The following is a 22,226-nucleotide window of genomic DNA, read 5'->3' as shown; positions in this document are numbered from 1 at the left end:
GGCTACTGCCAGAATGAACTATTCCTCCAGTTTATCCCGCCAGGAGTGATTGCTGAAACATTTAGACTCAAAAGACAACACATTCCAGAAGCTTTTTCCTACACATTCACAGTGTATCTTTTTAATTTAGGTCATGAAGCAGCAATAAAATTTAGGAAAAAAGAATCTGCTTGTTCTGTCAACAACAACAAAATCAAATCAATAAAATTAGAATAGCTTATTTTACCTTTTTGCTACCAGAGGAGCTCTTCTCCATCTTTTCTGCTTTAATTGAATCACCTTTGTCTTTTCCTGAAGATTTTGATTTGTTCTTCTCCTTCTCCTTTTCATTTAAGCGAGGGGAATCAGAAGGACTTTCACTTTTACTATGTTTTGAAGAACCAGCTAAAAACACAACGGAAAGTTGTAATTCACAACAAGTAAGAGCCTAATATACACACACAAAAAATAAAATACGTACTTGTCCCATTTTCCTCTTTGCGTCGTTTAGTTGAATCCTGTGGTACCTCTCGGTCACTGTTGGAATGATCCTGGCACCAAATACAATTATGCAGATGTTAGCAGATTAAAACATACTCCTGCTTACAATGGTATTTTGGAGAACTAATTTTTGAATACTTAAAAAGTAACTGAGTTATCACATCTTGTGTAAAGTTTCTTGAGATCGGTTCTGAAGGGAAAAAGTTTGGAATACATTACTGTAAACCGACCTTTGGAAGAGTAACAGAACAAAAGAAAAACACCCCTGATATGGAGCACTTCTGCTGTGCAAGCAGTTATTACTGCAAGGACTTTGAACAGAAAGCTTTGCAGGTACGTAGCAACTTTCTAAGCTAGTTCATAAAAATTTCACCAACCCTTTTTCGTTCCTTCCTGTCCTTTTCCTCTTTCTTCTCTCTCTCTCTGGATCTTTCCCTTGACTTGTCCAAATCTTTCTTGTCCACTTCTCTCTCCTTACTCTTGGACAGTGTTGGAGTAGTGTGGTTAATGTAGTGCTGTTAAATTAAGGCAATATCACCAAATATTATTATGTATTCCTAGATGTGTAAATAAAAAGTCTTACTCTAACATAACAGATTTAGCTCAAAGAGCAAAATTAAACATTAATACTTTACTAGTAAAAAGAAAAAAAGTTATTGGAGACACTTTCGAATTTGTCATCTATAATTTAACCTAGATCTTTGTTTTCTCAACACCGGAAATTCAAGCATGCTTTCCCTTAACTGAAACACTTATTAAATACACACAATGTTGTTCACCAGTATTGTCTGACACACCAACACGCATCAGACAGCAGTACTACTGAGACAGGATATGTAGACTCCTGGGCTGGCTTAACACTTGCCATCTTTCCTGGAATGAATGAATGGAATCAGCTGCCTAAACAGGTTCTAATTAATTTTTAAAGAATAATCTTAATTCACAAAATATTTAAGCCAGTACTTTATTTAAAGTGTTTTTTTTTCATCTAAAGTAATACAATATTCCACTGTAAGCCTCAACTTCAAATGATAAAAGCAGCTGAACATAGAAGAGAATTGCTTTTGCTCTGTAACATGTTCTAGATTGTTATTCCATGCACTCATCTAACCAATTTTGATAAGCTCTGTAAAACATACTAGTTTGACAAAGCTGAATATTTTAAATATCAATTGGGATTACAAGAGAGGAGAATAGCAAATAAGTCATAGTAATGCAAAGTATAACATTGACAAAGTTTAAGTGCTACTGTGTATGTATCTAAGGTAGCACATGTATTAAAAATACTGATGCATTACAGTAACTAAATTTGTCATTTTAAACACAGTTCTATAGTTAGACCTTTCTAAGAAGTATTTTTCCCAAAATATGAATAAAAGCACATTTTAAATTAAAAACACCTTTCCTTGGTATTTTCCTAGATCTGAGTTACAGCAACACACAGGTTTAAATCAGTATACTTTAATCTTTCCCCAGTTCCTTAAGCCATGAATTTTATTTGGAAAAAAAAATAGTATCTTTTAATTAAAATGTTCTCTTAATGTCTTTTTGGAGAGACATCTTACTTAAAAGGACACCAAAGAAAGAGGTAAGGGGAAGATTAGTTTAGAACAATCTAGAAATCACTTGAACCAAACCAAATATTGTTTCAAATAATTTTACTGTTTTAATTAAAATAATCCTGTCCTCCTCCAGTTCAGGTAAATGTTTCACTTACCAAAATGTGATGTTACTGGTCCTATGTTAAAAGTCACACTGACTGTTAGGTCTCTCTTCTTTTTATTACATAACTGGAACTTTATTATCTTCCTACACCAGAGATTGTACCTTCAATACTCCTTTCACTAGATACTTTTCTTTCTGCTCTTTTGCCTCGCTCCTATTTTTTTGCTCCATTTCCTACATTGCCATTCTACAAGTAAATTTATCCTTGCTCCCTTTTTTGCTGTTAACTTTTAACAGTGGCTTGGAAATATGTTTTTTCTATGCAGCTCCATTCAGTTGTCCCCTATAGATGCTTTCCATCCAAGAAAGCAAACCCTTGGCTCTGCTTTCTCCTATTCCATTTCTTAAATTCACATGGCTGTTCACGACAGACTCCACTGCTTTTCTACCATCCCAATGCACAGTTTTGGAAAACTGCATCCCTCCCATCCCCCTTCACAAGAAAAGCTGGATTTAGCTCATTAGGCTTTATCAACCTGCTTCTAGAAATGCTGCTAACTGAAAGCATATCAAATTTTGGGCACTGTTGTATGTTGTGTAACTTGGGCAAAGGCAAGAATGAACACAAACCTAACTCCAGTCTGGCACCATTTATTTTATAACCTGCAACGTCAACCAACTTTTCAACGGCCTGGCCCCAGAAACTGGGCAAAGTCAGGAATAAATAAAGCCTGTAAGCATACGACAGCACTAGACTTGTATTAACTTTCAGTGGAAGCTGAACTCAAATCTTACAGGCTTCTGAATACCCCATTCTTTCCCCAAACGAGTACATGGCAGTAAAGAAGAGCATTTAACTTGGCTTACACCATGTACAGGGTACACTGTCAAAAAGTGCCTTAAGTCTGTTAGAATGGCACTGAAGAATGAAAATTAGTTTGTTAAGTGAGAAAGAACAGAAAACAGCATTTAGAAGAAGAAGGATAGGGTTGGACACCCCTCCATCCCCCAAGCACTTGAACAATAAATCCATCTCACAACTGCAATACACTTCCAGCTAAGGCTATACAAACACATTATTTTTAATCCTACAATTTAACTTTTCAAATTGACTAGAAAAATAAAGCTGCTCGTTGATCATTTAGTTACAAATAGCTCCACTGTCTGCTTGGTTATCACATCAATGTGTTAAGAAGTAAAATAAATAGTTTGAAGGAAAAATTTAGTTTAACTAATAAAAACTTGAGTAAGGTTTCAATTAAGCAGTTGAATCCTGACTAATACAATAAGGGAGGGAAAAGCAAGATTATATAGACTAACATATACCAACTTCAGACAGATGTGAGCTCAAGACAAATATTATAGTTTTCTAATTTCAAAAACCTGAAATAGACAAGGTATCATGACTGATTTATAAATAATTTTTGAAAGTATATGGATTCAATCTATAGACACTATAATATCAATTGTAAGAATCAAAGGATACTTCCTATATACACTCTCCCTGTAAGTAGGTATGGTCACTACTGGAAAGATGCAATTAATAAAACCCATCAGGAAGCGTCCATTACAAAATCAGAGCTATTTTGAATTAAAACGAAGTGTTCTGAACACTTTATATAAACAAAGAGAGCTACAAGTAAAAGAGCAGTGTAAATATAGAATAGGAAGTGATAATCCATTACGCATTTTTAAATGAAGCAAATATAAGTAATCCTAGATAAACCCGTAAGTTATCCAGAAAGCCCAAATGGTCGGCATTTTCCAAGGGATAAACATTTGTGCTATTTAGTTACACATTGATGCTGACTGCATAAATCAAAAATCTTAATAGCAACTTTAGAAGATTTGATCCATTTCCTATTAGCCACATCACGAAGACGATCAGAGGGCTGGAGCACCTCTCCTGTGAGGACACGCTGAGAGTTGGGGCTGTTCAGCCTGGAGAACAGAAAGCTCGGGGAAACCTTATGGTGGGGTAATGGTTTTAAAATAGATTCAGAATAGACATTAAGAAAAAAATTTTTAGACTGAGAGTGGTGGAACACTGGCACAGATTGCCCAGAGAGGTGGTGGATGCCCCATCCCTGGAAACGTTCAAGGCCAGGTTGGACGAGGCTCTGAGCAACCTGATCTGGTTGGAGATGTCCCTGCTCCTTGCAGGGGGGTGGGACTGGATGGCTTTTGAAGGTCCCTTCCAGTCCTACCTATTCATGATTCTATGGAAAATCTTGATAGAATGGTAAATTCAGGGGATTTTTGTTACATTGCTTCCAACTAACTATCCCTCTCTCCTCTACAAGGTTTTATACAGCAGACTGAAAGAATCCCCCTCTTATTCCACTAACATTTACATGAATGGAATTTGGATTTTCTGATGGGATTTGCCACAAGACCAAAAGTTAAGTTTTCTCTGCAACAAAATATAAAAGTAAATTTTGGTGGTGTCTAAAAGATTCAAACCTTTGCTGAAGAGTCCTTGAGTTCGTTGAGGTTGTCCTGTAGAAAATGAACGGAGATGACACGTAAGCTGGAATAGTTCTCAGAAACCAGAGGAACTTTGGGAACCATGGCCACACCCTTGAAACAAAAAACAGCTACTCCTTCTGGAATAAATGTTATGTTAATACGGTATACTGAATAAAGCTAGGAACTTCAGTATTTTTTTAAAAAGAAAGAAGGAGGGGGAAGGAGAAAAATAAAAAAAAATTAAAAAAAAAAAGAAAAAGAGAGACAGTCATATCTATTCTCTAGACCCAATTATTAAGTAAACTACAAAATGTGCTTATACCCAATTCTTCATATAACAGTGAAAAGACACTATCCTGCCAAGACAAAAATATAAAGAAAATAGTCTTAACTAAGTACAGCTGAAAGACATGTGGAACATCTTTAAAATGTTTTTAAACCTGTCTCTTCTCCACTTCCGGTTACGTGTGGTAGAAGTGACTCTAGAATGACTTTACATTGCCATTTACAAAAAACAGGCAAGAAAAACTTTGTCATTTTGAGTAGTTACCACTGTCTCCTGCTTCCTCAAAACTAATAACAGGTATTTGAGTTCTCCAAAATTAGCCTAAATCTTTCACGTAAATCTTACATAGAAAAAGATGTACTCTTCGGGGAAAAAAAAAAAAAAAAAAGAAAAAAAGAAAAAAAGAAAAGCTTGTTCTAAAGTTGGTAAGATGGTGAAGTTTAAAGGCCCACATAATCCGTCACAGTGCTCTTGATGAAGTATTAGTAACTTACAGTTTTAAATGTTCAACGTACTGCAAATTCAAAGATTCCATGAACATAGATGGTTTAGAAATAACATAAATATGGAGCAAGGAATGGCTACCCTGAGTCTTCAAGTAGGCTACGCCCATGGTTTTGTGCTGCGCTTGAATGCTTGGGGTTTCTCTTTGCTGGGTAGTAGGCTTGGTTGCCACATCTGGTTTTATCGTAATGCAGGGCTCAACATGGTGGGAACCCATTGGAAATAAACAAACCTCGAAGGGAAGGTACAACCGAAGCTGCATGTGCACTGAATATACACAACTACAGGAGAACAGATCACCAAGGAGACTTTAAAATGGAACTCCTTTCAAGACTCCTCCTTAGAAGGCACACATCGGTATGATGCTCATCAAGAAGCCTGATGAATTCAGAGGTATCGTACATCCCGTATGATCCAGGAATCTTCAGTGCTATAGATTCTTCAATAGAAGTGCAGAAAAATATGCTCCACTCTGCTGCAAAGACTCATTTGCTTGTAGCTACCATTGCACTCCAAAAAAACTGACTGCTTAAAACAGAGGCACTTCTGTGTAAAAATTTTCTTGCCATTTCCAAATACTATTTACAAAATTTGTGCTAGGTCCTTGAAGCGTTATTTTGGTCAATTAAAAATATTTTTATAGAAAAAAAGACAGTCCGCCAATAAAGAAAAGGAATGCATTTTGTAATGCAACATAAAACCTCCAGTGGCTCCAGTGTATACTTGGCACAAAACTTGAAGGAAGTCGAACATTGGCATCCCAAACTTGTGAGCCTAACATGGGTGCTGCCTTCCTCAGGCTATACTAACCTTTACTGTTGAGGAATGTGACGGAGAAGAATGTGTATCAACTTTGCGGCGTTTTTGTTCTGAGGAAAGAAAAGAACAATAGCATTATTAAAACACACTTAAAAGAAGATAATCTAATAATATGGCTTTCTGAAGTAACAAAATAACTTAAGATAGAATTCAAATCTTCCCACTATGTGAATTTTGGTTTTCTGAAGCTATCTAGAGTTACCAGCATGCCTTGACCCTCTTCATGAGAGTCTGCAGGAAAAGTGGGCTGAACTACGACAAGCGTAATGTGAAAAACTGCTGCAAGATTATGCTCATTTCCAACTTCCATTTTATGTAAGTCTGTATCTGAATTTCAGAGTTGCTATGAAGATCCCAAAGAAGTGAACCCAATGAAAAGCATTACAATCCTCCTTTACTTGGTTTGCCTTAAGCAGTGTAAGTACAAAACTCAACATCAGCCTCAGATTCTAAGAACTTAAAATATTAACATTAAGGATTTCTTAATCCTTAATATAAGAAGGAACTGATAAAGCCTACTGTGTCCTTCTTAAGGACACAAAGGCCTACATCTTCCCCATCCACTGCTGTCTTTTAATTCAAAGGTTATGACAAAACTCTCAGTACACTCTTGAGGCTTTTGTGTTAACTTTTTGCAAAACTTGCAAGGCCACAGTTATACAAATACATTTTAATAAAAGACCACTTACAACTTACACTGAAAAATGATAGGCTTTATGAAAATGAGCACTCACTGAAGACACAGGGAGTCCACACATTCACACAGTTCACCTTCTGGAATATCCTAACTACCTACTGTAGACGTCAACTGTATTTAAAAGCCAATGCCAAGATGCTAGCTATTATATGGCAATTCTATCTCGCGTTCTATTTTTCTAGATGAGAACAGAAATTGAATATGCAAACTTACCCCTTTCAGATTCTGATGTTTCTGATCGGGGAACAGGTGACTTCAAGGACCCAGCTACTGGCATCTTTTCTCCTCCTTTAGCATTTTCCTTGGATTTCATTTCCTTCGCTACATCTCTTTCTCTGGACGGCTCCTTTTCTCTCTCCTTTTCTGCAGTTGACTTTGACTCAACGATGGTAACAACTGTCTTGGATTTTTCTTCTTTCGAAGCTTTTTCTTCTTTCTTGACTTTTTCCTTCTCTTTGTCAGATTTAGGCGTCTTCTCCTTGATCTCTCTTGCTTTATCTTCTTTGTTTGCCCGTTCTTCCTTTGGTTTATCTTTCCCATCCTTGCCAAGTGCCTTCATCTCTGGAGTGGCAGCTGGAGTCTTCTCTTTTTTTTCTTTATCTTTTTCCTTCCCACTTTTTTCTTTATCATCTTTCTCTTTAATAATTTTGCTGCATCAAAAATAAAAAGGCCAATTAGCATGCATGCAAAACCAGCTCTAGTTTTGTCACAAAACTTTTACTTCTGATGGTCTGATAGAAACTCCTGAAGCAGTACTGTCAGATTTCAAATTTGCTGGCTCTTTATCAGAACAGCAACAAGCAAATGTTGTCATTTGTTTTATCTTAATTTAGCTAAAATGGAATGCATCTAACAACAGCGTCAGAGCAGTACAGCTATGTATATTGGAAAAAATAATCTAATTCATTAAACTTGGAAGAAACTGAAACAATTTATATGGAACTTTAAAGTAAAAATGGCAGGTCAGTTTCAAGTATAATTCTATGGTTTGAAAGGAAGAAAACAGAATGTCAGAGTTTTTCTCACCTATTAGAAGCAGTGTTTCCATTGCTTGTTGTCACCTTCGGTGTAGCGTTGACTGCTTTATTAATAACTTTCACCACACCCTGAGACTTCTCCTTTAGTTTATCTTTTAGAAAAAAAAGAACAGCTTTATTTCAACACGTTAACATGCATCCTACTGGCTAAAATAAAACAAGTACCTAAGCATATTCATACGAAATCATGTGGAACTATTAGTTAAATGCAGGTAGTTAAATGCACTACACTCTCGCAAAACCGACTAAAAATAAAGAACGTACATTGACCCTATTGAGCATCGCATTTAGATTTTTTTCTTTTCAGTTTAATAAGCCAAATTTTGAGAGAGTAGCCTATAATGTCAGAAAGATTCTACTAAAAATAAACAAAGAATAATCATAGGTTTGTTTACCAGTCTCCTCAGTAGTGCTTTCTTCCAGTCTAACTGTATTTATTGTGAGAGATGTAGGCATTCCAGCACCACCTGGCCCATTCTGTACTGTTGCAGCTACAGCATTCCTGGCAGGTGGGTCTTTGTGGTGGAATTCATTTTCAGGTATCATGAAAGGCTTCCTACTTTTCAACTGCCCAGAATAGCTGCAAGTCGCACAGATTGTTAAATATGCACAAACATAAAGCAAAACATGAGTTGAATTTTAAATAAGGATCTAATCTAACAGTTGATCTGTTATTTATTTCACAGTTTTCCCCAACTGATGTGCAGTTTCTTTCACCTTTATCAAAGAGCTCAAAAGAAAAAAAAAAAAAAAAAAAAAACCCAAAACAACAAACAGAAAACCCACGAGACACAGAAGCAGCCCTACCTCCACACCGTCTTCACCACCACACACACACCTGCCAAACACACAGAAGAAACAGTATACTGACAAAACTTAGAACTGTTAGGGCAACCTGAATCGCCCCTCAAGCATACATGGATGATTCTGCATTCATCATGGAAAGATGTAAAACATAACTACGCATTTTAGAATCATGTAAACTTTCAAAATCTAAGTAGTCTTGCATCAATAGCCCTTGGCTTTCTTCATTTTACTCACCCTCCTATCTACTCGCTGCTATACTATTTCTCTAAAATTAAGCTACGCTCTTGTGATCGGAAATCTTTACTATTTATAGTGCTTTACTACAGTCTCGTAAAGTAAATTAGCCATCATCCAGCACAAAATGAAAATTTTCATTCACACTGCCAGCCCTGAGATGGAGGATAGCGGAATCTTCTGTGATAAGGTAAAAATCAAATGTTAGGACTGTAACAGTTCCGAGTCTTTAGAAGCCTTTCAGGATCCACTTTTAACCACTTTCTTAAAGTAAGGTGTTGTTACCCCATAGCCAATGCATATAGATCAGGTCTCTTCTCTTTCTCTTCCTGACATATCTTGTGTACTCTTCTTTCCAAGGCTTGGCCCAGGTTCAGCACTTTAGGATACCACGGAAGGATTTTGGTCAGGACAATCAGGATATTTCTGATATGTGTATATTCACCTGTTTCAAGGCAGTGCACAGAAGCCTAGAACACAAATTAGATCTAATGAACTTGTTGTTTTTTTTTAATTAAAGCTTCCAAAAGCCTAAGGTTTTTGGCATCTTTTTTTACCTTAGTTAATTTATAGTGCCATTTGTGTACCACATGTCTAAAATTCTCATAATCCAATTGATCAGCTTTATTTCCACCATCAAATCCAGTTGCTCGTAAAATAGTTAGGAAGCCTGGATAGTTGCCACATTCCTACACGTGCATAAAAGAAAAAAAATATATAATATGTATTTTTCAGGAAGCATAAAAACAATTCTGCAAAAGTTAATATGAAGCACTTTTTCACTGATTCTGCTAAAGACGTGATCATACTTTACAAGACTTACACAAATACTTTTTTTAAAAAGCTTAAATCTTAGTTGTGGGTGAGAGAAAAATTACTGTAATTTAACTAGGTTTTGCAAGGAGTATTATGAGAGCTTCCATATGATCACTAAATTATCTTCAAGACAAGCTACAAAAGAACCAGAAATGTAAGATTTTTTTAGCCAGTATATTTTTTAACACCATACAAAATTACTTCTATTAAAACTACATGAATTACAGAAACTCAAATTCAAGATTACACTATCAGAAAAATTCAGTCAGTGTTTTTAAATCTAACGACTTCACTAAATCCATTTTTATTGGGCCAAATTACACAAGTGCCCATTACACATTCTCAAATGAGCAAACTCATTTTAGTCACTTCACATACCTTTTCATATATGACTCTGTCGCTGTGCCATCTAGTCACAGTCTCCAGCATACAGCATAAAAACCTGCCATATCTACTAGCTTCATTCTCAGTGCAACTTGCAACTGTATATATAATATCAGAGAAAACCTGTGAATAACAATAATAAAACGTTACAACGACTTTAGTGAGTTACGAAAGGAACAAGAATGAACAAGAATTTGAAGCTTCTCTCATCTAAACCATCATTAAGTTGGTTTCTAAATATAAAGGAGATCTCTTCTAAAATATTCTCAGTCTGTTTTCAAGACTATGACCCAACTGCTGGTCCTTCACATTTAGCCCAAAATCTAAGCACTATATATAGCTGCTCTGACAGTTTTCCAGAGTTGAAATGTGTCTTCATTGGCATATAACTGTTTTCTTTTCAAATTAATAATTTATTTGAGCAGGTAGAAGTAAACACCTAGCCAAGCTGATGCAAAAGGATTTTTTTTTCCTGGCCTGTACAGGTTCATCAGATACAGCCCATGCGATTGCCTGCTTTTTGTTACCTAGAATATGGACTGAGTATGTGAGTAAGAATGCTTTTCTGGAGCCATGAATTCAAAGCAGATACCTACTTCAAATGTCTCATCTCAAAGGAAACCAGACAATCTTAATTGACTGTTCATATGAAAACAATCTTCACCGTTATTTTTTTACGATACAGTCCCATATACATCCTTTTAATCAAAGCTCAGTCAAATCTATTAAAAGTGTACAGATGATGCACTAACTTAACAATTTCACTTCTTGCAGCAGTAAGTGTGAAAATGGTTCTGATAACGCGGAACAGTACAGTCAGCTGGTACTGCTGGAGCTGAATGCATCCTGCAAGGTTCTTCCATCTACATTCTCATCTTTTTTTCCTCCACAGGAGAAAAAAAGAATGGCTGTATGAACAGTGAGAACCGACTAACAAATGCCTCCTCCAACTGTCCTGTTTGACCCAGAAAGTGAGGCTGCTACTGATCAAAAAGCACTCCGCATGTCACCATAGGAGGCCTTTCCCAGGTCTCAGCAGTGATACAAATGAGCCCACTGTCCGTAGCACCAGTCGCAAGGGTCAGACCAGTCCTCAGGATGCTGCTTGTGGGGAGGCAGACATAAGAAAGCTGACACTACAGGAGGAGGGCACACACAGCTAAAACAGGACGGTTAGATGAGGCCACAGAAATGCAGACCACTGGAAGGTTGCAAAACCTGAATGCCACTCCCGTGTCCGCCAATGACATTGCTCTGAAACTCTAGCCTCGTTAGGGTAAACCAAAACTGAATTTTTTTTCAAATAAACCCCTGAAGTTCTAGGAAAACTTGGTTTGCAGAATCTGAAGTACAAAAGGGAACTTTTGATTATCAGAGATTCTAGAATTAAATGTAGGCAAATAACTTTGTTTACCTCTTTTGGGAGGCAGGGGGGATACTAGTTTTGCATGCTCAGAATAGCAATTAAGTACACACACATACAGTTCTAGCTACTTACTCTGTCATAGCAGAGAAGCGTGGAAAAGTTGGGTGTTTTTTGCTGATGCACCAGTTCTACAAAGTGAGCACAATAAACTGCATCGATTGCCGAAAAAATGCATCGAGGAAATATACATAACTGCAAAAATTTTGTAATAGTCTCGTTCTTGGTAGACTCTTCAGAAACAAAGAAGTTGAGAGAAGAAAAAAGAAGAAAAGAAAGAAAGTTAATGGCTTAACACTCAACTACTCTTTTCGTGAGTAGTTAAGTATCACACACCCATATTCTCGAGTTTGTACATTAGGTCACTTGTATTCCAGTCATATCTTTGGCATTGCTCAGAAAAAGCGAAAATAAGCCTAATTCTTTGAGGATGGTGGGGATTGTAGGAAGGGGGTTGCAGAAGAATTTTCCCAATAGGAAATAAAACTATTACACAGTGGGGGAAAAAACAGGTTCAGAAAAAAATTTGATAAGCTTCTCCAACTGCTCAAATTCTGCACATTAGTGAAATGAATGCCACCTGCCACTTCTCTAGAACACTATTTTTCTCCTTTCTAGATGGGGCTGACTTTCAGCTTGGTTGTCTTAGAACTGCTTCAATTCTGTGATGCTCTTGGAATAAAGCTTGTTCAAGAAAGGACTGTCAGCTTTTACTTAACTCAAAATTTTATGTTCATTTTTATTTATTTTTAGTATCTACCCCTGAAAGGTTGTAACAAGTCTGTGACACTTTAAAAAAAAAAAAACCAGTAAACAAAGCGAATCACAGTTCATAGAAAAATCAAGTGTGTGTTACTTCAAAAATGTAAAAGTAAAGCAAGTAAGCAGTCAGAATAGCTAGTTTCTGATTGTTAAAACTACCAGTCTACTTAACCTGCCAGAAATTAACCTACTCAATGATATAACCACTCTACCAAAAGTACCTACACAAGATGCCAGTCTTAAAAAAATTAATAAATTTTTAAAAATAATAATTAAAAAAATATTATTACAGTGGATGTGCTGTTCAATTTCCTCATGTAGCACAATTATAGGTCATTTCTTTCATTGGGAAACTGCTGAAAAAAGTTAAGCTTTTCTCCAGATGCCATGCTAGGAAACTTCTTGCAGCTGAAGCCTGAGCGCTCAAGAGACAACAACATTCCCCGTATCCCACAAACGCCTGTATTAAGAGTACACGTTTACATACAGAACACACCTACACAAACCATTTTCTACACACTTTTGTGTGCTTCCTTAAGCAGATAAATTTATCAGTCAGCTCTAGACCAAGCTTCAGTCCAGGTAGCAATTTTTCAACCAGTAGTTTCATGTAGCTCATCAGCTGTCCGTACCAGTACATAAATATTTACAGGGAATAACCTTTCTTGATTTAACTGTCAATGTTTCTTCATTAAATCAGTTGGGCGTATCTTACATGAGTCGGACAATAAAACGCTTTTCCAGTGGTTTATGCTAGGCTCCTTGGGACAGACGAACAACTACTTCCAGTTACAAACTGAAAGTTCTTCCAGAGAAGAAAACTGACCAGAGAAAAACATTTCACATTAACCATACCAGTAGAGTTCACAGTCAATATGAAACATTACAGAGGCTTTGTCAGAGAAAAAAATTTGTTGTCTCTTGCATATCTGCCATATGAAACATCTGCATGTTGTTGCATTTGGTGGTGCTGTTAGGCTGGCACAATACTTATCTTGTCATTGGAATGGGGTTTATGTTACCACCCAAATACTGGCATATTGCTCCTAATGATAGGATTCAAACAAAGTACGTTAGCTCAAACCACACATTGAGAGTTTACGTGCCTATTTCTTGCAGTGTAGCAATTATCCTAACTTAGCAGCATTCTAACTGCAGTAAACAAGTGCAAGCCATCTTGCAATTACAACTTTCCTCTGAACTGGTCAATCTCTTATTTATGTCCTAAATTAGTGCAATATTTAAAAGGTCTTGACATGGCAAGAAACAAACAAAACATCTCCCTGAAAACCAACTACTTGGCATTCACAGCAAAGACACATCACATTCTAATTAGAAAGTTTCTTGCTAAGAAACCTCAACACATAAAGAGATCAAATTTTGAAATCAATATTAAGAATATTAGTGCAAGCTGACTACAGAAACATGCACAATGTTCTCCCTACACACACTTACTTGCCAGAAGCCAGTTATCCTTCTCGAGTTTCAGTCTCTGTAGAACCCTCTGCACATGCTCCAATTGCTTCTTCTCCTCTTCAAGGAGTTTGTCCTGAAGAGCTGTGCAACGTTCTTTTTCTTTTTTCTTTTTATTTGGAGGCTATAAAATGTCAATGCAACTCATTTAGTATTATACAGCACTTGCTATACATAGAGCAATTAAATTCCCAATAATGGTAAAGAACACCTGAAAATCTTTCACTAAATGTTCTGCTCTAGTAATCAGCTGGCTGACTGAAGACAAAAGTGAACAGCTAAACAACAGATACAGGTGTCAATGCTTTCTGAAACACAGATTTTTCCAGTACTTTTCACTTAGTGAAGCCACTGGTGCTTTTAATGCAGGAGTTATAAGTAAAAGTCAATCCAAACTATGTGAATGTGACAAATCAGAATGGATTAATCAGATGACATAAAACCTTCCAGATCTAAATGACCTTAATAAAAGATTTCACACACACACACAAAAAAAAAAAAAAAAAAAAAAAAAAAAAAAAGAGGTATTCCAAGGTTAGAAAGTTTAAACTGGAATGTAAAATTATGTAAACATACCATTTCCTGATTGTCATCTATGGCTTTCATCTGGACTTTAAGTTTATTGACTTCTCTGTCATAGCTACTGTGTGGGACGGCAAGGTCATACATTGTCAAAGACCAGAATGTAGCATAAAACTGAGGACTGATGTCATCCCAAACCTTGGGAAGGTGCAGAGAAATCACAGCATCATGAACAGGAGCCATCACCAGCTCACATGATGTAATGTATTTGTGAACTTTGTGCTGTTGTTTATTTCCCTTCTCAGCTTTTTTTAGTTCATCATACTTTGACTGTGGATAAAAAAAAAAAAAAAAAGAAAAATTAAATTATATTGTTTACAAAGATAAAAAAATATTTAACTTTTGCAATATAATTTACCTTTTCTCAAAAATCCTTCTATATAACCTTGCACACATGAAGTGGCATTTAGGTAAATCAAGCACTGAGGAACATTACGCAGAACTTTTAGTACTTATCCGTATTGGATGGATTTATCTTTCTTCACTGATGCTGCTACCTGTTGTTATAGTAACATATTACACTACACCAAGTAAAAACTCCTCTCAATATTTAACATTTTAGATGCAGAGACAAATTTATTTCTGACACTTCCCAAGGTACCACACTTTTTGGCAGCTGCAACATTTTCCTCCACAGCAAATTATCTATCTAAAACATCTGCAGACGAGCTTACGCATTTTGGGGAATAGGGAGGGAGACATCTCCTACTGATCATCCAAATCACCAGGAGAGATTACTTCATTAGATGCAACTTCTGCCAGTTGTGTGAAAGATGACACATGGGCCATATTTTCTATGAAGGTAAAGGACAACCTGTGCCAGCCCACAGCTTCTTTTTGTACCTCCACAAATAAAGCTTCTGCAAGTTTTACTCACCAGACTTAACTTCAGCAGGAACCTAACACCAATACTAATAACACGTAATATAGCAGCGCTAACAGCAGGCAAACAGAAGAGTTCTACTTACTGAAATATGGTGTGCATACATTGGTCTTGAGAGGAAAAATGCAGCATCATGAGGTGTGTGAAACTCATTACAGAGAACGTCAATAGAAGGCACTCGCTTAATGTAATCCTCTGTGCTTAGATTGGATGCTAAAAATCCACCAAATTGTACCAGGGTGTCATGGCACTACATGTGAAAGACACAAAGAGTTAGCCAACGGTGTAATTTCCTTCAAAAGTAAAGTCAGTGAGAGCTTGAAAGTATATATATATATTTTTTTAAAGTTAACAACACACAGTATAGCAAGAATTTTCTCATGGGGGAAGAGATGGTAAATTTTCCACGCCACATACTTCTGTCACTCAATGCTGACTCAACTTTACCTACACCTAGAAAAAAAAAAATAAAAGCCCTACAAAAGTCAGTAGAACTGTCTGTAATAGCATTCTGTTCTAATAGAACGGAATGAAACTAGCTCCTACTGCCTAAGGCAGCAAAAGAATTCAGGCTGCTTCTTTAAAAAAAAAAATCTTGTATATTTGTACTTATTGTGTGGAATTCTTAAATATTGTGCTGATAGGCTAGAAGTTACCAAAGAAAAGGAGAGGTTCTTATAAATATAAGTGTTTTTACTTGCCTGATCATACAGTTTTCCCACCAGCTTCAGATGTTTTTCCCCTCCCTCTTGAAAGATCACACCATTTCTCTGCTGAGCCATGAGCAGGCACAGTGGAAGGGCAAGATCATGGTCCAATAATGCATCTTTCAATCTCTGAGAAGATTTTTTTGTATTCCTGATTTGGCCAAAGTATCCACCCTGCACAGTACAGAAAAAGTTACCCAAGTTTGAAAACAGCGCATCACAAATGGAAATCATTTATGCTTCTTACTGAAGAAATACTGATGAATTAACATCAATACAGTTTCCTGTCGATCAATAAAACTCTCCCTCTGGATCCTGTACTGCAATGTATGTATATAAGAATCAGAAACTAATTAGTCTTGTATGCTATTAATTAGTCTTTTACACAGTAAATAAAGAGTGACACCTCAGCTCAGGCATCATGACACCGCATTTTAGACTTCGTCTGCTGTGATCTGCTCAAAGTCTCTTTTCTGCTCAATACGGGCATTTCAGATTTTAGTTCTGATTAAGGTTACTCAACTCCCTAGAGAGGTGAGTCTACGTCAGACTCAACTAGGTCTTTGACGCCAAGGTTGCACAGTTTTAGCTCTTAAAATGGTTTAATATGTTACTCCACTCAACAGGGAGCTTCTACCCCCAGAGCAGGGCTAAAATAGCAGGACTGCACGAGGTACAAGCTCACTGGCTGCTATAATTCGCAGGTCTGTCATATAACACTGGATAATGAAGGCTGCTTTCATTAATACAAGATGCTGTGAAGCACAACAATTAAGGCTCATGTACACAGTCTTGGCCGCCTGTTTGCAAGGCTTCTAATCTCAATGGAGTGGGAAGCACTCTGATGAAAGCAGTAACACCTTTCTAAGCTGCCAGACTTCATGAGTTAGAGTCTTTAGAACCACCATTAATAAGTAATAGTCATTATTAATTAAACTTAACACAAACACACCTCAGCTTTTAGTTGTTCTCCACCAGTCATGGCTTCCAATTGTTCCATTGTCATTTCTTCTGTAATTTCTATCCCTGCCATTTTCTGTACTACCTCCTTTAAAATAAGCAAATCAAAGCTGCACAGAAAAAAAAAAAAAAAACCAGAAAAATGGAGTAAAAATAAGAAAAGTTGTTTAAGAAATGGAAGCTATAACATTCAATATATAGTAGAACACACCACTATGATGCACTTTAAAACAAGTAACATTTTAATTCTTTTTCTAAAGAAGAGATTAGTACGCCAAGTGCACAAGGATTTCTTTACTGCAAGTTAAGTTAATACTTAAAAGCAATGCAGGCATTCAACAGTTGGATTTCAGAACCCCTTCAGAACAATTTCATTGTTTTTGAAAATAATAGCAAGTGTGGTGCTATTAAATGTCAACAAGTCAAAGTTTAATGCTCCATTTTCTTGTTTTACATGCAACTGTATCTATACAGTTATTTCATGCATATAGAATATTTTACATTTTTAAGTAAAATTCTGTAATAGTACACAGCTATAGAAATTTACTGGCAAAATTAATCTGGAGAGGTTATTTGGAACAAGGAAAACATTTTTTACTTAAAACACAGAATATACAAAACGCTCCAGTAATTGGGCTTTACTTCCTGCTCTGAACTCTGGAAGAGCAACGGCTTTTCCTCAAGAGAAGTATAGAAAATTGTACCATGATCATTCAAATCAGCAATACTTTCCAGTAATTTCTGAAATTTGTGTGACCTACTTATATAAAGTGTTGACCTGACCCATGCCCTCCAAAACAAAGTTTTATATTTTTGTTTGCTGTTCCAACCATAAGCATGTTTTCCCTCTAGGAAGTATGCAATACCAGCACGTACTCCAGTTCAAATACTTGAATACTCCAGTCCTCCTATGGAACTGGTCACAGTGGTAAATCCATTTTAGTTCTATGAACCCAAATACTAAACTGAATATTAAAAGTGACTTGTTTTTTCTTCAAAATACTTAAAGTCTTAATGCTGGGGAAAGACAAGAAACATTACTTACCCTTCCTCTGTAGCTCAAAGTGATTGTACCATCATCAGAATACAAAACAAATTGGGGACAAGGGAGGACATGAGACTGATTGTCTACATTGCAGTGAAGGGAAGAACTAATTTCATAACATAAATTCCCTAAAATAACATGCTGCATTATCTCCATTGGTAAGGTGTCTTTTAGTAAGCATATAGGGGTTTGCAATAGAAAAAAGTTGATACTCACCTACGTGATAAAAACAACACATTAAAATTAAATAAATAAATGAAACAATGATACTAAGTGATGACAATGGAAGGACAAAAGGAAAAGGAAGATTCAATTTGCAAACCTTGTTTAAATTTTTTTGAGTTATGATTAAAATTGACATATCAAGAAGCAACTCAACCTCCATTAAATAAACTGGAAAAAGTATTTAAAATAGTATTGAAATGTTAAGAGGCATCCCTGCAGAGAATACATTACGAGAAAGAAAAAAATAAAACTGTAACAGTCACATCTTTTTACATCACAGACATTTTTTTAAACAATATACAATAATTTCTATGACAGTATTACAGACCAGCAGTGTTTCTCCCCCTGCCTGGTCAGTTATTAAGAAAACTGTATTAAAGTTAGTTACAGACGAAAAATCAGTACTTCAAAAATAACGTGTCACAGCGATATAATTAGACGAAGAATAATGTACAAAAGAGGATATTTTTCTATCTGCTATTTAAATTTCTTAACCTTCCTGGTACTAGGAATGGAGTCTTACCACTACCAGAGTAATTGCTACCTCAAGCACTCATGTATCAGCAAACACTCAAATAATACATTCTAAAAATTGAGTTTATAAAGATCAGTTCTGCAAGACTTGCCTTTTCCCAGCTTTCAGTTGGTTGGCTACATACTGAAGTAGACCAGCAAGTTCAATCGGGTATTTTCGGAAAACTGCACCACAAAAGCTAGCCAGACCTAAAGCAAGGAGAAACAGCTGTGACTGCAGCTCACGAGATACTAATCATAAAATAAGCATTAACAGATATATGTGGAATGTTAACAATACATGTATTTTTGTAATATAAATAATAAAATATTTTCCTATTGATTAAGCTTGCCAGCTCTCTGTTTCATTTAAAAAATTAGCTGGTTGATCCAAGTGAAATATTGATCATAATGATCAATAGTATGGTAGATCATAGGGAAGGTGAAGTATTTTAAACATTAATGTAATCAATAAAACAAGAATACTAACTCTGCAGCCAGCTCGAGATTGTAGTGTCATCATGCTTCATTCTCTCCTTCTCAGGGTTTGCCAGAGCTTCAATGATACAGTCTTTAGTGGAGTTAAAGAGTATATTTTTCCTCTATTTGCAAAAACAAAAGTTACACAGACCAAGTATAGCAAGCATGATATAGGGGATCCACTAACATAGTTATGGTACGAAAAAATAAAATAATGAAAGAAATTACTACTTAAAAAACAGTATTTACCTCATTATTTACAGGATCACTATGCCTTCAAGAACAGAGTGGAAGTACTAAAAAACGTCTTAAAAATAAAGTATAATTTTCATAGGGTGAAAGAACAAATATAGTGGGTTCTGTAACCCACTAAGAATGCAAAGGTATTTGCAAACCTGACTGTGATTTCCAGCAAAAAGTAGCAAGAACAGGAAACAACAGAAGATAGTATTTACTCACGTACAACAGATTTAATCTGGCTACAACTGCAAGTTTTTCAGGAACTAGACCTATTGATTTACATAAAAGGATACATGCCAAGACATCGTAGTTCAGCGAAGTGAGGTATTTCAGTGAATCAACCACCGGAGTTATTAAGTTATCGTATTTTTGTATTTGTGATAAAATCTGAAAGTTACAAAAGACATTCAGCTAAACAGGAACAATATCCCTTATCTTTCACATAATGCATCAAAACAGTTTAACAGTGCTTGTCTTCAAAACCTAGACAAAACATCCTTTGAAATTAATTTTTCAGAAGGTCCTAAGTCACGTTCAAAGCAATAGGTAATCTCATTAATTTATTTAGTACCTTAGAGATATCAGTGAAATATGTCTCTAACATGTAGAAACAATTCTGTGTAATTATTTTTCTTTTCAATTATCAGAAAATAAAACAACAAAAACATTTCACTCTTTTTTCCTAAGATTTCTTAAGAATCCTAAACCTCAGCAGTAAGAGTTTCTACTGCTACTTATAATAATAAAAGACTATGTTAAAAAATGAACCTAGGTCATGAAAGAATACAAGTAAACTGTATTAAATAAATTTTAGAATATTCTATTTGGTATATGACACACACGCATGTGTGTGTATTACAGTATTAATTTCTTCAAGTAAAATCTAAAAATTGGTAGATCAGTAATTACAAATCAAATTTTTTAATAAGGTGGAGGTCCATCAACACAGTTTTACACCTCTCAAGCAGTCTGTAACACCCAGTAATTTTAAAAATCCTCCCCGACTTCATAAGTGTTTATCAGACTTCAAAGCTTAGTTTTCTTCTAAATGAACCTGATGTCTCTTCATCACACACATATACAACTACTCAGAGCAATCTAACCTGAATTTGCATTCCGCACAACCTGATCAGCATATACCTCTACCTCTGAGACCCACCTCAGCTATCTCTAATTAAACTCTTCACTCCTATAAATAAGTGGATGTAATCTTCTGTGCAGTTTTGGTTATTTAAGAGCTATTGTCATATTTAATATCTCAGACCTGTGCACTACTAGCAAATTACCATCTTTTAAAATTTGCATCAAAAGTAAAAAATAATGAAATTAGAATTGCCCTCTCATTAAGACAACAGGTCCCTTCCTACACTTCAGTATCTATTGTTAGGATGAACTATTATTCAAATACATGTAACTACATACATAATCAAATAAAATTGTAGGATTGCTGTGGCTGAGCTTTCCAATTTGTCTTCCAGAAGGTTTCACATTTTCCTTAGTTAGACGCCTGTAAAAGAGAACATTTTAGTGCAATAGACAAGCTAAAAGAATATGAAAACAAGAGGTTAGTTCCAGTAAACACCTTTATTAGTCACAGAGGTTAAATTCTCACTAATAGATACATTTTTGAGAAATCTAAGCATAGAAACGCTGCTACTCTGAGAATCCAGATTTATATTTTTTTTCCTTCAGCTGGTGACATGAAATACAATTTATCACAGTTGATAATTATTTATGAAATTAAACAACTTACTTCATGATATATTTGGCTCGGTCTATGGTTTGAGCTTTAACTTTCACTAGAAGTGGGTGACTATTGTATGTGTCATTCTTCCATTGCCCATAAAGACGGTACCTTGAAAGATTATAAAGGAAAACCACTTTCAGTCCTGTTAATTCAAGAGACCCTTTCAAAAGAGCGGAAACAAAATTACTCTACTTACCGGTACTGGTATGGAAAAGTTTTGAACATTCCCCATAGTTCTTCAGACATGCATGCATTGCAGTCCATCAAAGAAAGAGACGGAAGCAAGACTTGATCGGTAATACTCAGCAAACAGCTGAACAGTATCTCCTGAGACAAAGACAAAAAACTCAAGGTAACTATCAAGTAATTAAATCAGAAGCAAAGCCAGGCATGCTATGCAAATATACACTCCTAGTAGACTGATAAAATACAAATTTGCCACAAGATTAAGACTTCCTAAGCAAAATAAAATCTAAAAGGGACTTAAAAACACCTCCCATCATAAATCTTTTACTAGATAATTTATGGACCACATATACTGTCAATGTTTTATTCGCCTATATAAGATATTTGAGCAAAGCTGCTGAAGTTTTCAGCAAGTTACACTCATTTTCAAAACAAATAAATAATTTTAAAATGGATTTACAACGGCCTTGCACAACGCGCAACACAAGAAAAAAAGATTTTGGCAACTGCTTTCAATGTATTAAGGTATTCCTTGCCAGTACTTCAATTTTCAAAATTCCAGATTAAAACCTGAAAGCATGATACATGTTCCCAAGGCACAGTACCAATTTCCATGTTTTCAGTATCCTATCCTTGCCCCTTCTTAAACATCCTTCCCATTGAGCTATGTTAGCACAACCATAGCAGGGGGGTGGGGAGAAAAAATATCAAAAAACAAACAAATAAAACCCACCCCCCACGCCCCCCCCCCCCCCAAAAAAAACAAAACCCCCCCAAACAAACCAACCCAGAGAAGACTGGC

The 22,226-nt window shown here is 35.9% G+C and overlaps 1 protein-coding gene across 1 annotated transcript in view; it reads right to left on the bottom strand.

The window, feature by feature from the left end:
- THOC2 (THO complex subunit 2) overlaps nt 1-22,226 on the bottom strand; it is a 51,093-nt gene that overhangs the window by 4,644 nt on the left and 24,223 nt on the right. The window contains exons 15-37 of the mRNA XM_086756146.1: nt 21,435-21,565; nt 21,245-21,346; nt 20,914-20,998; nt 19,785-19,878; nt 19,262-19,342; nt 18,885-18,981; nt 16,981-17,098; nt 16,023-16,202; nt 15,407-15,571; nt 14,433-14,708; nt 13,839-13,980; nt 11,697-11,854; nt 10,193-10,321; nt 9,556-9,687; nt 9,284-9,468; nt 8,353-8,537; nt 7,947-8,049; nt 7,134-7,570; nt 6,215-6,273; nt 4,609-4,644; nt 858-995; nt 461-530; nt 227-384 (exon numbers count right to left, since the gene is read on the bottom strand). Of these exons, the coding sequence (XP_086612272.1) occupies nt 227-384; nt 461-530; nt 858-995; nt 4,609-4,644; nt 6,215-6,273; nt 7,134-7,570; nt 7,947-8,049; nt 8,353-8,537; nt 9,284-9,468; nt 9,556-9,687; nt 10,193-10,321; nt 11,697-11,854; nt 13,839-13,980; nt 14,433-14,708; nt 15,407-15,571; nt 16,023-16,202; nt 16,981-17,098; nt 18,885-18,981; nt 19,262-19,342; nt 19,785-19,878; nt 20,914-20,998; nt 21,245-21,346; nt 21,435-21,565 (3,261 nt within the window). The remainder of the gene's footprint in view (nt 1-226; nt 385-460; nt 531-857; nt 996-4,608; nt 4,645-6,214; nt 6,274-7,133; nt 7,571-7,946; nt 8,050-8,352; nt 8,538-9,283; nt 9,469-9,555; nt 9,688-10,192; nt 10,322-11,696; nt 11,855-13,838; nt 13,981-14,432; nt 14,709-15,406; nt 15,572-16,022; nt 16,203-16,980; nt 17,099-18,884; nt 18,982-19,261; nt 19,343-19,784; nt 19,879-20,913; nt 20,999-21,244; nt 21,347-21,434; nt 21,566-22,226) is intronic.

This window comes from Chlamydotis macqueenii, chromosome 11 (assembly GCF_036417535.1).
Source record: "Chlamydotis macqueenii isolate bChlMac1 chromosome 11, bChlMac1.mat, whole genome shotgun sequence".
Lineage (NCBI taxonomy): Eukaryota > Metazoa > Chordata > Aves > Otidiformes > Otididae > Chlamydotis > Chlamydotis macqueenii.
This window is presented reverse-complemented; position numbering and strand designations above follow the sequence as displayed.